Here is a 17,917-nt window from a genome sequence, read left to right as displayed (position 1 = left end):
CCATGTTGTCCAGGCTAGTCTGGAACTCCTGGGCTCAGATGGTCCGTCCCCCTCGGGCTCCCAAAGTGTTGGGATTATAGGCGTGAGCCACCGCGCCCGGCCCAAAAGTGCCTTTTAAATTGATCTTTTCAACAAGTATATACTGATCATTGGCTATGAACCAAAGCACTATGCAGAACGCTTGGCTTCAGTATCATCTCATTGAACCCTCACCGTGAGCTTACAAATTAGGCAATATTCCCGTGTTTAGAAATTAAAATAGGGGGCCGGACGCGGCGGTTCACGTCTGTAATCCCAGCACTTTGGAAGGCCAAGGCGGGCAGATCACGAGGTCAGGAGATCGAGACTATCCTGGCTAACACGGTGAAACCCCGTCTCTACTAAATATACAAAAAATTAGCCGGGCGTGGTGGCAGGCGCCCGTAGTCCCAGCTACTCAGAGAGGCTGAGGCAGGAGAATGGCGTGAACGCAGGAGGCGGAGCTTGCAGTGAGCCGTGATGGCGGCACTGCACTCCAGCCTGGGAGACAGGGCAAGACTCCGTCTCAAAATAAATAAATAAAAGAAAATAAATTAGGTGGCCGGGCGCGGTGGCTCACGCCTGTAATGAGGTCAGGAGATAGAGACCATCCTGACTAACACGGTGAAACCCAGTCTCTATTAAAAATACAAAAAATTAACTGGGTGTGGTGGCAGGCGCCTGCAGTCCCAGCTACTCGGGAGGCTGAGGCACGAGAATCGCTTGAACCCGGGCAGCACGCCACTGCACTCCATCCTGGGCGACAGAGACTCGGTCTCAAAAACAAACAAACAAAACAAAACAACAACAAAAAGGATAACAAGTAACTCATTCATCCCTCATCCACCTAGCTGAGGCTAGATCTTATAAAAATCCTGTATTGCCACCCAAGGCTTTAACAACAGGTGATTCTCTAGGTGGCTTTTACTCGACAAAATTACTGCAGAGAGCATGCTACCCACTAAGGAAAAGGAGCCAGCCATCCTCGCACCGACGTCCTCGTGGGGAGGCCTGGGGCGAAGTCGTCCCAACCAGGCAAACAGTTAGAGCCGAACCTCACCAAGGCAGGCAGGGCTGCTGGAGGCGAGGCGGCGCATGCGCGGCCCTCGGGCTACCCGGCTCCGCCCCGCGCGCACTATTTAATCCCAGAATCCCTCTGTGTCCCACCAAACGGCCGCATAGTTCCTAGGCTGCGGAGGCCGGGCGCGGCAGCGTCAAGATGGCGGCTGCGGCTGTGGCGGCGGCGGCGGCGGCGGCCGCGGCTGCATCTCTTCAGGTGCTGGAGATGGAGAGCATGGAGACGGCCGCTGCCGGCTCGGCAGGCCTGGCCGCCGAGGTCCGAGGCAGCGGCACGGTGGACTTCGGGCCTGGGCCAGGGATCTCTGCAATGGAGGCGAGCGGGGGCGATCCGGGCCCAGAAGCCGAGGATTTCGAGTGCAGCTCTCACTGTTCAGAGCTGTCCTGGCGGCAGAACGAGCAGCGACGCCAGGGCCTCTTCTGCGACATTACCCTGTGCTTCGGCGGGGCTGGAGGCCGCGAGTTCCGGGCCCACCGCTCGGTACTGGCTGCCGCCACCGAGTACTTCACGCCCCTGCTCTCGGGCCAGTTTTCCGAGTCCCGCTCGGGACGGGTGGAGATGCGCAAGTGGAGCTCCGAGCCGGGGCCCGAACCCGACACTGTGGAAGCCGTTATCGAGTACATGTACACCGGGCGCATCCGCGTCAGCACGGGCAGCGTGCACGAGGTGCTGGAGTTGGCCGACAGGTAGGCGAGGGGGGCGGGAGCATGGACGGCAGCGGGCGCGGAGAGGGGGAGATGCTCGCCGGCGGAGGGGAAGGCAGTGCCTGCCACGGCAGCTCGCGAGTCCTGAGTGAACGCATTGGGTTCACACTCTCTGAGCGCCTGCTGGGGGGGCAGCCAACCGCGGTGGGCGAGGAGGATGCACCGTCAGGTCGCGCCTCGCGCCCAAGGAGCTCAGATACTAGGTGGTGGGACAAAAGTGATGGAAAGGAAAGTCAGTATGTGGTAAGTGTTGTGCTGACGTTCAAAAGGAGTGAAAGGCTAGGGATTGAATAAAGACCTTTCTGAGGAGGTGACGTTTAGACCGACCTCTGAATGTCAAAAAATAACTGACCGTACAAAGATGGGGAATGAATATTCCAGACAGCGCAAAGGCCCTCAGGCAGGATCCAGTTTGGCTTAGAGAAGAGAATTAAAATACAGTCTAGTGAGGCTGGATCTGGTGGATGAAGGGGAGAAGAATGCGTGAGATGCGTTTGAATAAGGAGCTTGAATTTCACTGAGTGTGATAGGAAGCTGGGTAAATAAATGATCTGATTTAAATATTTTAATATTATTCTGCCACTGTGGTAAACGGATTGTAGGGAGCAGGAATGCTCCAGAGACTGGTTAGAAGGCAGGTAATACCGTTTATAGAGATGGAGAGGCATTTGTTTTGGCAATTATCATTTTACAGATTCCTTAACAAAAATGCCTGTTGAGCGCCGATTACGCATCAGCTCAGATGCGGGATTCTAAGGTGCTAGGGTTTCAGCAGTGATCAAAACAGACAAAAGTCCTTTTCCTTATCGCACTTACGTTGGTAGATAGACGGTAAATAAGTAAAATGTATATCCTGTTGGATGATTGTTAAGTGTATGTAGCCTGTTGGATGATTGTTATCACTGATGAAAAATAAAGCATGGGGGGAGTACATAGAAAGTGCTGGGGGAGAGGCAGTGTTTGTCAAATTGCGTGGATGGAGAATGCCCCATGAAGAAGACGTTTTGCTAAGAACCAAAGGAGATAAGGTAGACTGTGTCAGGTAGGGGACACAAGTACAGAGGCTCTGAGGTGGAGCTTGTCTGTATGTTAGAGAACAGCGGGGAGCCAGTGTGGCTGTATCAAAGGGATGCAGGGTGAGAGGAACAGGAGAAGCCTCAGGATGGTAATGGGCATGGATCCAGATCCCATAGGGCCTTGATGGTCTGTGGAAGGACATGAGCTTTGACTCTGATTGAAATGGGAAGGTTTGGGGTAGAGGAATGATGCAGTCTGATTTGATGAATAGTGCTGTGTTGAAAAAAGGATGTGGCGGCCAGGCCCGGTGGCCCATGCCTATAATCTCATCACTTTGAGAGGCTGAGGTGGGTAGATGCTTGAGGTCCATGCCTATAATCTCATCACTTTGAGAGGCCAAGGTGGGTAGATGCTTGAGGTAAGGAGTTCGAGACCTGCCTGGCCAACATGGTGAAACCCCTGTCTCTGCTAAACATACAAAAATTAGCCGGGCATGGTGGCATGCCTGTAATCCCAGTTGTAGGGGAGGCTGAGGCACAAGAATCGCTTGAGACTGGGAGGTGGGAGGCTGAGGTTGCAGTAAGCCGAGATTGCGCCACTGCACTTCAGTCTGGCTGACAGAGCGAGACTGTCTCAAAAAAAAAAGAACAAAGGATGTGGCATTGGGGAGGAGGGGGCACCAAGGGCAGACGCAGAGAGACTAGTGTAGGAGGTTGTGGCAGTGGTGGTGGAGGCTTCGATTGAGGGGGGAGAAGTAAAGGTGATGAGAAGTGCTCTGGTTCCAGATATATTTTGAAGGTAGATGAGATGAATTTGCTGATGATTTGATGTGGGGTATACGGGAAAAGACTGCTAACCTTTTTGACCCAAGCAATAGGAAGGATGGAATTATAAAGATGTGGAAGATTGCAGAAGAGCAGGTTTGGGAGTAAGAGCAGTTTTTGGATTTGGTTAAGGAGATCCCTGGGAGCTAGAGATACAGATTGGGGAAAATGAGCATATAAATGGTAGCTAAAAGCCTTGGGACTGAATGGTATTACTTAGGGAGTATACATAGAAAAGGAGTAGCAGGGAGAGGGTAGGCAAGACTGAGCCCCAGGGTTCTCTAGAATGTAAAATAGCCGGCTGGGCGAGGTGGCTCACGCCTGTTATCCCAGCACTTTGGGAGGCCAAGGCAAATGGATCACTTGAGGTCAGGAGTTCGAAACCAGCCTGACCAACATGATGAAACCCCATCTCTACTAAAAATACAAAAGTTAGACTGGGCGCGGTGGCTTACGCCTGTAATCCCAGTACTTTGGGAGGCCGAGGCAGGCAGATCACGAGGTCAGGAGATCGAGACCATCCTGGCTAACATGGTGAAACCCCGACTCTACTAAAAAAAAAAGGAAAGAAAAATTAGCCTGGTGTGGTGATGGGAGTCTGTAGTCCCAGCTACTCAGGAGGCTGAGGCAGGAGAATGGTGTGAACCCAGGAGGTGGAGATTGCAGTGAGCCGAGATCATGCCACTGCACTCCAGCCTGGGCAACAGAGCGAGACTCCATCTCAGAAAAATACAAAAATTAGCAGGGTGTGGTGGCAGGTGCCTGTAATCCCAACTACTCTGGAGGCTGAGGCAGGAGAATTGCTTGAACCCAGGAGGTGGAGGTTGCAGTGAGCTGAGATGGCGCCACTGCATCCCAGCCTGGGCGACAGAGTGAGACTTGGTCTCAAAAAAAAAAAAAAAAAAAAAATAGAATCTTAAAGAGGAGATTGATCTCATGGAAACGTAGAAAGGAAAGATATCAAGGAGGGAGCAGCCAATCGTGTCACCTCTGTCAACCCATAAGTGATGGTTGCAGGTCAGAGATGCCATTGACAAGAGCTACTTAAGCCTTGCTTTATAAAGAGGATCAGAAAAATGGTACACATGTGTAAATGTTTTGGGGGACAGTCCCACCAAGGTAAGAGATACTGGAGCATGTCTGTGTGCTGCTGAAAATAATTCAGTAGAAGATGAGTAATTGGTGTTATAGGAGCAGGGGAAAATAATTGCAGGAGTAAAGTCCTTGCAACCAAGAAGGGAACTGTTGGAGTGGAAGAGGGATGATCCCTTTCCTCCCCTTCATAAAGGGGTCACAGCTGACATTCTTTTTTTTTTTTTTTTTTGGAGACAGTCTCTTTGTTTCCCAGGCTGTAGTGCAATGGTGCAATCTCAGCTCACTGCAACCTCTGCCTCCTGGGTTCAAGCGATTCTCCTGCCTCAGCCTCTCCCAAGTAGCTGGGATTACAGGCATCTGCCACCACGCCCGGCTAATTTTGTATTTTCAGTAGAAATGGGGTTTCACTGTGTTGGCCAGGCTGGTCTCGAACTCCTGACCTCGTGATCTGCCCGCCTTGGCATCCCAAAGTGTTGGGATTACAGGCGTGAGCCACCGTGCCTGGCCACAGCTGACATTCTTATAATAAAAGACAGGTTATATAGGGCAGAGAAAACCATAGCAGATTATTACAGGCACATTTGTGCTCGAGAGTCATACAAAATATGAAAACTCTAAGGGTGACTGAAGTTTTTATACTATTCTGTGGTTATAGAAAGAATAGGGGTTTGGAATGCATCAAGACAGGTAATGGGAGAGCCAGGAGAGGAGAAAGCTTGGCAAGCACAGGCTGTCCTGTTATGCTGGTGAAACCTCACGGGCAGCAGCTGTCAGAAAAACTGGATGTAGCCTGTGGGAAAAGTTTCTGTCAGATCTTTAAAGTGTCAGACCTTCGCCTCCTTAGTTTTTCCTGAGTGCATCTTTCCTCGATCTGAGTGAGGGGGGCCTCAGAGAAAGCCTATTTGCATCCCTGTTTTCCTTGCTGTTTACCTCATTAATGTGGATTTTCTTTGCAGATGTAAATCTCCCCCACAAAAGACAGCTCTTCAAAGCTATTCCTGTGGTTTCAGCCCCTCTGAATATGTCAAATAAGTATATTTTGGGGCGAAATATTCTGGTTATTCTTCAGTGTAGAATCCATATTAAAATTGGAACGGTTGGACTGCAAAGTTTAGGGTACAACTGCTGGTGGATTGGGTGGTGGGAAGATGAAGTTCCTGCTTGATTGTCTCTGTTTTCTCAAGAGGCTGGGTCATCAATGAGAAGGTGGAGTGGGATGGGCATACCTCTGAGGGAGACATTTCTACGCATGAAAATGGGTAGAAAAGGGTCATTGCACTCACTCAAAGCTATGTTTGATTCTGTCATATCATCTTGAGTTTGTCAGATTTGCCCCTGCTCTATTGGGGAGTTAGAGGAGAGGAGAGGATACTCCAGGCATTTTTACTAAAAACTCTTAACTTCTCTCCAACTATCAGCAGCTAAGCCAATAACTTTTGTCAGGCACTGTTCAAAGTGCTCTGCAACCATCACATTTAATCTTCCCATCAACTCTGAGGCAGGACCCTCCCCCGCCCACCAACCCCTAAATACATATGTCTGTTGATGATCATGCCTGCCTCACTGGACACTTGTAAGGATCAGAAACATAATAATAGGATGTGCACAATGCCCCTCACATGACAGATGCCTAGTGTATGACAGCTATTTTCATAGAGCATTTTTTCGAGACACCTACAGGAATTTGTCTCCGAATTACCTGGAGTGCCTGCTAAGACTAGGAGCCCAGGAATCAGGTGACACTGGCACCCAGACATGTCTGGGAGCCACTATATCCCTTACCACTCTACTTTGTCTTCGCTTTATCTCTAAAATGATATGTTCTCTTAAAAGGGTGGAGGGAGCCTGCCTTATTCATTTTCATATCATAGTTAAGACAGTTACTAAGCACAGTCACTAATAATAAATGATTACTGAATTGGGAGAGGCCTGAACCAATGAAGTGATTCTTGTTTAAGGTTCTTCTCCGTTCTGGGGACTTAGTCTTTTTAAAGCAGTGGTCTCAAATTGGCTATCCTCAGGCTGATTGCTGCCAGATTTATGAATTTGTCTGAAACGATTATGGTTTTTTTTTTTTAATTAAACTTTAAATGGATTTAGGTGAGCAGACAATATTTAGTCAACTACATCCAAATCACTTTCCTTTGTTTTTTAACCTACACGTTTTGTTTTGTTTGGAGCCGAGTCTTACTGTGTCACCCGGGATGGAGTACAGTGTGGCATGATCTCAGCTCACTGCAGCCTCTGCCCCCAGGTTCAGGCAATTCTTGTGCCTCAGGCTCCTGAGTAGCTGGGATAACAGACGCACACCACCACGTCCAGCTAATTTTTGTTTGTTTTTTGTTTTGAGATAGCGTCTTATTCTGTCACTGGAGTGCAGTGGCGTGATCTCGGCTTACTGCAATCTCCACCTCCTGAGTTTAAGCGAGTCTCCTGCCTCAGCCTCCCTAGTAGCCAGGATTATAGGCACCCGCCAACCATGCCCAGCTAATTTTTTGTATTTTTAGTAGAGACGGGATTTCATCATGTTGGCCAGGCTGGTCTCAAACTCCTGATCTCAGGTGATCCACCCACCTCGGCCTCCCAAAATGCTGGGATTACAGGCGTGAGCCACCACGCCTGGCCTACTTTTTGTAGTTTTAGTAGTGACAAGGTTTCACCATGTTAGCCAGGCTGGTCTCAAACTCCTGACCTCAAATGATCCTCCTGCCTCGGTCTCCCAAAGTGTTGGGATTACAGGCCTGAGCCACTGCACCCAGCCTGAACCACTGCGCCCAACCCTACACATGTTTTTTTGTTGTGTTTTTGTTTTGTTTTCTGCTTCTTCAGGTGTTTAAGTTTGCTTTGTATCCCTGCTTTGATGGAAATCCAGTTCAGGACAAATCTCAGTACCCCATCCCCTCTGGCTGCCCAAAGAAAAAGCTCTGGTGATGAGATTAAAAACTGTCTCCGACACAGGGAGTATATATTCAGGGCAACTTGAATCTGTGATCTTGGAGAAAAATTTTAAAATAAAATAAAACCTCTAGCAGAAAGCCTAGATCTGAGTAAGGGGTCGGGGAGGGGGGGCTTCCTTCTGATATCTGACCGAACAGACCCCCGAGAAGTTCCTGCCTGGCTGTTTCTTTATACCATAAAGTCCCTTCACTGAGACCCTGTTTCATTTAAGAAGAGACTGGTGGGCTGGGCCTGGTGGCTCACACCTGTAATCTCAGCACTAAGGTAGGCAGATTGCTTGAGCTCAGGAGTTTGAGACCAGTCTGGCTAACATGGCAAAACCTTGTCTCTACAAAAAAAATACACCAAAAAAAATTATCTGGGTGGCCAGGCGCGGTGACTCATGCCTGTAATCTCAGCACTTTGGAGGCCGAGATGGGTGGATCACCTGAGGTCAAGAGTTCGAGACCAGCCTGGTGAACATGATGAAACCCTGTCTCTAAAAATACAAAAAATTAGCTGGACGTGGTGACAGGTGCCTATAATCCTAGCTACTAGGGAGACTGAGGCAGGAGAATCGCTTGAACCCAGGAGGCAGAGGTTGCAGTGAGCCAAGATTGCGCCATTGCACTCTAGCCTGGGCAGTAGGAGCGAAACTCCATCTCGGGGGGAGAAATATATATATATATATATCTGGGTGTGGTGGCGTGTTCCTGTAGTCCCAGCAACTTGGGAAGTTAAGGTGGGAGAATCACTTGAGCCCAGGAGGTCGAGGCTGCAGTGAGCCATGATTGCACCACTGCACTCCAGCCTGGGTAACGGTGAGAATCTGATCTTTCTCAAAAAAAAAAGAGAGAGAGAGAGAGAGAGGCTGGTGACTAGCAAGGAATTAGGGAACGATGGCAAAGACAAATTTGGATAGGGATTTGCCTTTGCCAAGGACAAATTAAAGTGAAAATAAAGTGTGTGGCTGGGCGTGGTGGCTCAGGCCTGTAACCCCAGCACTTTGGGAAGGCGAGGCAGGTGGATCACCTGAGGTAAGGAGTTTGAGACCAGCCTGGCAAACATGGTGAAACCCCGTTTCTACTGAAAGTACAAGAAATTAGCCAGACGTGGTGGCATGCGCCTGTAATCCTAGCTACTCAGGAGATTGAGGCAGGAGTATCACTTGAACCCAGGAGGCAGAGGTTGCAGTGAGCCAAGATCATGCCATTGCACTCCAGCTTGGGCAACAAGAGCGAAACTCTGTCTCAAAAAAAAAAAGGAAAAACCTCCAGCCGGACACAGTGGCTTGTGCCTGTAGTCCCTGCTACTCTGGAAGCTGAGGCAGAAGGATTGCTTGAGCCCAGGAGTTTGGGGCTGTAGCGCACTGTGATCGCACCTGTGAATAGCCACTGCAGCATAGTGAAACTCTATCTCTTAAAATAAAAACTCTATTTTGTGTTTTTATACATGTATATGTGTGTGTGTATGTATGTGTTTCACATATATGATATGTAATTATATAAACTATATAATATAAATAATACTTTATATTTTATGTATAAATAAGATTTTTATATATGCTTTTATTTATTTATTTTTTCTTGAGACAGAGTCTCGCTGTATTGCCTAGACTGGAGTACAGTAGCACGATCTCGGCTCACTGCAACCGCTGCCTCCCAAGTTCAAGCCATTCTCCTGCCTCAGCCTCTGGAGTTGCTAGGATTACAGTCGCCTGCCACCACTCCCAGCTAATTTTTTTGTATTTTTAGTAGAGACGAAGTTTCACCATGTTGGCCAGGCTGGTTTCGAACTCCTGACCTCATGATCTGCCTGCCTTGGCCTCCCAGAGTGCTGAGATTACAGGTGTGAAGCACTGCACCTGGCCTATATATGCTTTTTTTTAAGAGACAGTCTTCTGTGTTGCCCAGGCTGGAGTGCAGTGGCTATTCATAGGCACGATTATAGCTTACTGCAGCCTTGAACTCCTGACCTCAGCCAATCCTCTTGCCTAAGCCTCCTGAGTAGCTGAGACTACAGGCACGCATCTCCATGCCCAGCTCTATATGTGTTTTTTTTGTTTTTGTTTGTTTGTTTGTTTGTTTGTTTGTTTTGAGACAGAGTCTTGCTCTGTCACCCAACTGGAGTGCAGTGGCGCAATCTCAGCGCCGTACAACCTCTGCCTCCCGGATTCAAGTGATTCTCCTGCCTCAGCCTCCCAAGTAGCTGGGATTACAGTGCTCCCCACCATGCCCAGCTAATTTTTGTATTTTTATTAGAGACAGGGTTTCACCATGTTGTTGGCCAGCCTGGTCTCAAACTCCTGACCTCAAGTGATCTGCCTGCCTCAGCCTCCCAAAGTCCTGGGATTACAGGTGTGAGCCACCGTGCCCGGCCATGTGCCTTTTTTTTAAGAGACTTGGTTTTGCCATGTTTCCCAGGCTGGTCTTGAACTCCTGGCTCAAGCGATCCTCAGCTTCCCAAAGTGCTAGGATTATAGATGTGAGCCCCTGCGCCTAGCCTGTCTGTGCTTTTAAACATACTTTTCCAGCACAATATTTTCTAATTTGGTGGTGGTTTTTTGTTTGTTTTTTTTTTTGTTTTGTTTTTTGTTTTTTTCAGACTTTGTGTGTAAAGTGAGATTAAGCTAACTATTTCAATATGTATAATTTAGATGCTCTCAAAATGTGACCATACGCTGGGTGTGGTGGCTCACACCTGTAATCCCAAACACTTTGGGAAGCAGAAGCAGGAGGATTGCTTAAAGCAAGGAGTTCAAGACCAGTGTAGACAATATAGGGAGACCCTGTCTCTACAAAAAAATAATATTTGTTTTTTTTTTTTTTTTTTTTTTAATGTAGGCCACAGCCAGGCACAGTGGCTCACACCTGTAATCCCAGCACTTTGGGAGGCCAAGGCAGGCAGATCATTTTGAGGTCAGGAGTTCGAGACCAGCCTGGCCAATATGGTGAAACCTTGTCTCTACTAAAAATATAAAAATTAGCTGGACGTGGTGGCACACCCCAGCAACTCAGGAAGCTGAGGCAGGAGAATTGCTGGAACCCAGGAGGTAGAGGTTGTAGTGAGCCGAGATCACACCACTACACTCCAGCTTGGGTGGCAGAGTGAGACCCTGTCTGAAAAACCAAAAAAGTAATCACATAAAATATGCACATTTGAAAAATTAATCTTTTCTCTTTTTCTTGATTTTAGGTTCCTACTCATTCGTTTAAAAGAATTTTGTGGAGAATTTCTCAAGAAAAAACTTCATCTCTCAAATTGTGTGGCAATTCATAGCTTAGCCCACATGTACACCCTGAGCCAACTTGCTCTGAAGGCTGCTGATATGATACGGAGAAATTTCCACAAAGTGATTCAGGATGAAGAATTTTATACGTTACCTTTCCATCTCATTAGAGACTGGCTTTCAGATTTGGAAATTACAGTTGATTCTGAAGAGGTTCTCTTTGAAACCGTTTTGAAATGGGTTCAGAGAAATGCTGAAGAGAGAGAGAGATACTTTGAAGAACTTTTTAAATTGCTCAGGTTGTCCCAGATGAAACCTACCTACCTTACTCGACATGTCAAACCAGAGAGGCTGGTAGCCAATAATGAAGTTTGTGTCAAGTTGGTGGCTGACGCAGTGGAGAGACATGCTCTGAGAGCTGAGAATATACAGTCGGGCACATGCCAGCACCCCACTTCTCATGTCTCACTATTGCCTCGTTATGGGCAAAACATGGATGTGATCATGGTTATTGGAGGTGTGTCAGAAGGAGGGGACTATTTAAGTGAATGTGTGGGATATTTTGTTGATGAGGACAGATGGGTAAACCTGCCACATATTCATAATCACCTCGATGGACATGCTGTTGCAGTAACAGAATCCTACGTGTATGTTGCTGGATCAATGGAGCCAGGGTTTGCTAAAACTGTTGAAAGGTATAACCCAAATTTGAATACTTGGGAACATGTTTGTAGTCTGATGACAAGAAAGCATTCTTTTGGACTAACAGAAGTCAAAGGGAAGCTCTATAGCATTGGAGGACATGGCAACTTTAGTCCTGGTTTTAAAGATGTGACTGTTTATAATCCTGAGCTTGATAAATGGCACAACTTGGAATCGGCACCAAAGATTCTTCGAGATGTCAAAGCACTAGCCATTGAAGACCGGTTTGTATACATTGCTGCCCGCACTCCTGTAGACCGGGACACTGAAGATGGATTAAAGGCTGTAATTACTTGCTATGATACAGAGACTCGACAGTGGCAAGATGTGGAATCTTTGCCCCTTATTGACAATTACTGCTTTTTCCAAATGTCTGTGGTCAATTCAAACTTTTATCAGACAGCATCATGTTGTCCCAAGAGTTATTGTTTAGAAAACGAAGAAGCCGTAAGAAAAATTGCCAGCCAAGTGTCTGATGAGATCCTTGAAAGCTTGCCTCCAGAAGTCCTAAGCATCGAAGGAGCAGCCATTTGCTATTACAAAGATGATGTCTTCATTATAGGAGGCTGGAAAAACAGTGATGATATTGATAAACAGTATCGGAAAGAAGCCTACCGATACTGTGCTGAGAGGAAGAGGTGGATGCTTCTTCCTCCTATGCCACAACCTCGTTGTAGAGCCACTGCTTGTCACGTGAGGATCCCATACCGGTACTTGCATGGCACACAGAGATATCCTATGCCTCAAAACCTGATGTGGCAGAAGGACCGCATCAGACAGATGCAAGAGATACATCGTCACGCCCTGAACATGCGGCGAGTGCCAAGCTCTCAGATAGAATGCTAGGTTCTCTCAAATGTGCCAATTAAAACTGTTATACCCGTTTCGTGAAGCTGAAGATATCCAGGCTGTTACTTGAAAAAGTATGTCGATAACTTATTTTCTACATGAACTGATTATTACCCCATATAAAGGAAATATAGTTAAAAACTAAAGAATGGGAGACTCAGTTCAATACATGGTCATTTTGTTAGCTTGCAATTTTTGTCTTTGGTTTGTTTGTTTGTGCTAGCTAAGTAAGATCTTACTAAGGACAAGTGGGAAAATCAGGTGTAGTTGCTTAAGTGTTTTCCTGCCAATTGAGTTATAACTCCTTTGTCTTGGGGACTTATGTTTTGAACATGCGTTAAGCACCAATTTTATTTGCACATTTACTTTGATATTCTTTTTGATTTTTTATGAAATGATTGGTTTTGGCAAGATCTGACTTCTGCATTGAGCCCTCATCTGCAGGAGGCATGTGCAATAGTGAGACTGAAACTTGGATGAAAACACTCAATATTTCAGCAAGATAATTTGAGAATGTTTGCATTGATATTTTCTTATGTCTATCTAGAAGTGCCACTTTCATTCCTAGAAGATGTGACTGATGAGAAATTTTTGATTGGCTCATGCATTTTTTTGAATATTTTTCATTAGCAGCTGTTTAGACTAAGCCTTCAATCTGAGCTGAGGGTAGTTGGCAAAAGTATAGATCTTTAGCTAATTGACTAAATACAGAGCAAGTTACATGTGTGAATTTTGTTTCTGTAAGAAGAAAAGTATTAGTGTAGACTGAGAAATCAAAGGCATTTAAAATTTTAAACATTTTTTTCAGGAGTTGCAGGATTACTTGAGGATATGTTAATGAGTGTAAATAATGCCTATGACAATCGACACTCAATGCCTTCCATTTTAAGTTTTGCTCTAATGCATATTATATAGAATCATTATTCCTTTCTTTTTTTTTTTTTTTTTTTTTTTAGGCAGAGGCTTGCTCTTGTTGCCCAGGCTGGAGTGCAGTGGTGCCTGGAATTACAGGCGTGAGCCACCGCGCCCAACCCATTATTCCTTTCTACAAGAAACTTTTTTTTTTTTTTTTGTCAAAATGGGAAGGAAGTCATAATTTAGAGAAATGTTGCTGAAGAGAAGCCTTATTATTTCTGATTGTTATATTTTATCCAGTTGCCCTACACTTTTAAACTTTGCCTGAGCCTAGGATACCAAATTTGGGTACATAATTTTGGCTTTTAAAGGTTTATGGGCTGGGCATGGTGGCTCATGACTGTAATCCCAGCAATTTGTGGGAGGCTGAGGTGGGCAGATTTTGAGCCCAAGAGTTCAAGACCAGCCTGGGAAACATAGCAAGACCCTGTCTCTACAAAAAGTACAAAAATTAGCTGAGTGTGGTAGCTGGCACGTGCCTGTAGTCCTTCCCACTTGAGGCCAAGGTAGGAGGATCAGCAGAGCCCGGGGAGGTTGAGGGTGAAGTGAGCCGTGATCATGCCCCACTACCCTGGGTGACAGAAACGCGGTGTCTGAAAAAAAATTAAAAAGATCACTGAAGCTATTTTTTATTTAGTTTTACACATTGTTCTAATTTATGTCTCCTGAGCTTTATAAAAGTTAGCACTCAAGTTGACTCTTTTTTTGGGGGGGTGGGGGGATGGGGTCTCACTTTGTCACCTAGGTTGGACTGCAGTGGTATGATCTTGGCTCACTACAACCTCCACCTCCTGGACACAAGCTATCCTCCCATCTCAGCCTACTGAGTAGCTGGGACTACAGGCATGCGCCACCATGCCCAGCTAATGTTTTTTTGTATTTTTGGTAGAGACAGGGTTTCGCTGTGTTACCGAGGCTGGTTTCCAACTCCTGGGCTCAGGAGATCCACCCATGTCAGCCTCCCAAGGTGCCGGGATTACAGGTGTGATCCATCATGCCTGGCCTCAAATTAACTTCTGTTTCTTTTTTTTGAAACAGAGTCTCACTTTGTCACTCAGGCTGGAGTGGCGCAATCTCAGCTCACTGCAACCTCCACCTCCCAGGCTCATGCGATTCTCCTGCTTCAGCCTCCTGAGTAGCTGGGAATGCGGGCATGTGCCACCACGCCTAGCTAATCTTTGTATTTTTAATAGAGATGGGGTCTCACCATGTTGGTTAGGCTGGTTTCGAACTCCTGACCTCGTGATCCTCCCACCTCAGCCTCCCAAAGCGCTGGGATTACAGGCGTGAGCCACCATGCCTGGCCCTCAAATTGACTCTTAATGCTCAGTTAGTATAAAGGATTCCTAACAGTTTACAATGTGGTTTTCTTGTTTTTGTTGTTGTTTTGTTTTGTTTTTTTAAGATATGAGGTCTCACCTTATTGGCCAGGCTGGTCTCAAGATCCTTTCCTCAAGCAACCCTCCCACCTTGGCCTCCCAACGAGCCACCTGCCCAATGATTTATCCTGTTTCTTAAGGACTGTCTTTACCTTCTTAGACATTTTGGAATACCATCCTAGAAGTCAAATTCCAAGTGCAGTGATTTTTTTTTTTTTCCTAGTCCATTATAGTTAATCTTCTTGTTAGTGATCAAATACCAAAAGAGAAAAGCACAACCAGAAATTTTGGCTATTTGCTGCAAGACTAATAGTTTTAGGTCTTGGGCTCTATACTAAGAACTTGAAATTTTTAAATTAGTATCCCTGCCTAGGTGAAAAGTTTTTAATAAATGTGTTGAAAATCAACTTTAAATCCATTTAATTTAGACTGGAGTGGGCGTGAGAAACTGCAAGTCTATTTCTACATATAAGGATATATTATTCTACCCCTCTACTACCTTTTTCTCAATTTCCATTTCTTTGTAGTTATTTTAATAAAAGCCATTTGGATTCTGAGAAGCACTAATTCTTAGTTGTGAGAGGTCTATGCATGTAAGACGGAATCATTAAATGAAGCTCATTAAATGGAGTTCTCATTTCTCTCCAATAGACTATGCTAGCAAACTTCCTTTTCTTGATTGTGTTTAAATAATTTAGTATCTCACTATGATAACAGTTTTTCACTGGAAGGATGTGATGTGTTTTTTGTTTTTTTGTTCTCAGAGCTGTCTTCTGAGATAATCATTACCAAATCATTTGTGGGGTTGTGTTTTTTTCACATGATGTGACAGAAATTATAACTCATAAGATTTAGGCATAATCTGGTTTTAAAACCTTGATTGAGGCCGGGCGCGGTGGCTCATGCCTGTAATCCCAGCACTTTGGGAGGCCGAGACGGGCGGATCACAAGGTCAGGAGATCAAGACCACCCTGGCTAACACAGTGAAACCCCGTCTCTACTAAAAATACAAAAAATTAGCCGGGTCCGGTGGCAGGTGCCTGTAGTCCCAGCTATCAGGAGACTGAGGCAGGAGAATGGTGTGAACCCAGGAGGTGGAGGTTGCAGTGAGCCGAGATTGCGCCATTGCGCTCCATCCTGGGCGACAGAGCCAGACTTTGTCTCAAAAAAAACCTTGATTGAAACTGTTGTTTTTTAACTTAGCAGGCAGCCTAGGCCACGGCTGAAAAGAAGGGGTAAGTCCTTCATTGCATGATGATGTGTGCAGGTTTTCCTGAATTTCTAATTTTTATATTTGAATTCACATGTGTAATTTCACATCAATAACTTGTGTTTCTGAAATATCCTAACTAACTTGTTAATAAGGAAAGAAACCAGATTTGCTTAAATCTGTTCAAGGCTGACATTCTGAAATTCTTAACTGGAAATAACTTCCAGAGTATTTGGAAAGGTTCTAATTACAAGGATCAGGCCTAAAATAGCTCCTTGGGAAAGAAGTTTCCTTGTTAATGAGAAAACTTAAAAGATTGTTTTTGGTAATGTAAGCAGTTAAAAATATGACTTTAGAAGGACAGCTTAATGCATATTCAAGCAAACCTTTGTTTTGTTGCTTTCCTTTTGTTTGTAGAAGAGAGAGGAAGTCATTATACCAAAAAGGAATAGTTACATAACTTTGAGTGAGGCTACTTACATCTTAGAATGGGTATCCTTGAACTATATCTACCCCACCATGGCTTAAAAAAAAATTAGTGGTATATATTTAGAATGTCAGTCATGAGCTTAGTGTTTAAGTAACACGTCCCACTTACAGTTGTTTGCATGATTAGTCTTGTGTATCATGATATTCAACTTTGCGTTTGCTGTGCCAGTTCAAAAATAACTTTTTTGCTAAAAACTTTTAAAATTCATGACATGTTTTGTTTTGATCACCTGGTTTTATATTAGTATTTCTGGGACCAAAAAATTTAAATATACCTTTTTAATACAGAACAGAAGTTTAAAGCTGGAAAGATAGTGTTTATGGAAGACTTGTGTGTTTTTGTTTTTTTAAACCCGTCAGGCTGCTGGTAAGGCAGTTTCTAGGGCTAACTTTTCCTCCTTACCTCTTGACTAGTATGGCATGTGGTATGTTTAAAATACTTCATTTTCTGCTTCGTAATTCTAATATCAACACTATAGTGTATGTAGACAGGTGAGCTGAATGGTATGTTTTAGTTATTTGGTCTAATCAAGCATAACTAAAGGGACTTCTTTTTTGGTACTTTTCTCAAATTAAGTTTAAATATAGTATACTGGCCACATTTCATGTCTTTGAAAGTTTACATTACTGTAAACCAAGTACTCTGTCTACACCAGAGGGTGCTTTAACTATAAAATATTTGAGAAACAATTCAGTCTCTCCTGAACTCTCAAACATTTTGGCACAGTTCATCACTCCAGTTTGTTACTTTCTTGAGAATAGTCCATTTTTTGTTTTTGTGATTATAACGTATGTTCTGGTCATTGGAAACAGAACATCTCATAGTTGAGTGATGTAATATAATAACAGTAATATAACCTAGTAGTCATTTTGCTTCAAGGAATTTAATTAGATAGCAAAATCACTGCTGTTTATTACATTTGTAGGGCTTTTTGTCTTACTCAGTGACCATCACTACGAATGTCTTACATTGAAGCACAGACTGCAGAGCACTTGTTAACTTAATCCTCCTGCATAATGCACTCGTGAAAAGTAGTGCTTGCTAGGTGTTTGAAGATTTTATGATCCATGTGCTTAGGCTCGTTGAGTTATTTGTAAAATAAACATTTAGTTTGAGTTGATGCAGTGAGTTTTTTGGGCTAGTAGTATCCAAGTCCCTACTCTACTGAAAATGTAATCTTCACTATTTCCCTTTAAGTCAGAGGAGATGTAGTAGTTAGAACACCTTGAGACATTACATTGTAAAATAGCTCATTTTATGTTCCTGAAGCTATCTTGTTCTCTGTTAAAGCTACTAATTGTCTCAGTGTAAGTTTTAAATAAATATATTTCTTTAAAGCTGGTTTGTACTGTGTGACTTTTTTTTCTTCTTTATGCACTGTTGGATATAATTGCCTTCTTCCCTCCCTCCTACTCCCTCATTCATCCAACCATTGGCTCTCTTAAGTTGAACATTTTCCAGTACTCTTCA

The 17,917-nt window shown here is 44.8% G+C and overlaps 1 protein-coding gene across 1 annotated transcript; it reads left to right on the top strand.

Moving 5' to 3' along the window:
• Positions 1-1,105: 1,105 nt before the first annotated feature.
• On the top strand, positions 1,106-12,645 carry KLHL11 (kelch like family member 11). The gene is made up of 2 exons (XM_023204116.2): positions 1,106-1,782; positions 10,869-12,645. Exons 1-2 carry the CDS (start codon positions 1,238-1,240, stop codon positions 12,448-12,450), a joined length of 2,127 nt encoding a protein of 708 aa, XP_023059884.1. The 5' UTR covers positions 1,106-1,237; the 3' UTR covers positions 12,451-12,645.
• The last annotated feature ends 5,272 nt before the right edge of the window (positions 12,646-17,917 follow it).

This window comes from Piliocolobus tephrosceles, chromosome 16, assembly GCF_002776525.5.
Source record: "Piliocolobus tephrosceles isolate RC106 chromosome 16, ASM277652v3, whole genome shotgun sequence".
NCBI classification, from domain to species: Eukaryota; Metazoa; Chordata; class Mammalia; order Primates; family Cercopithecidae; genus Piliocolobus; species Piliocolobus tephrosceles.
Note: the sequence above shows the minus strand (reverse complement) of the source record. Positions and strands in the feature narration are given on the sequence as shown.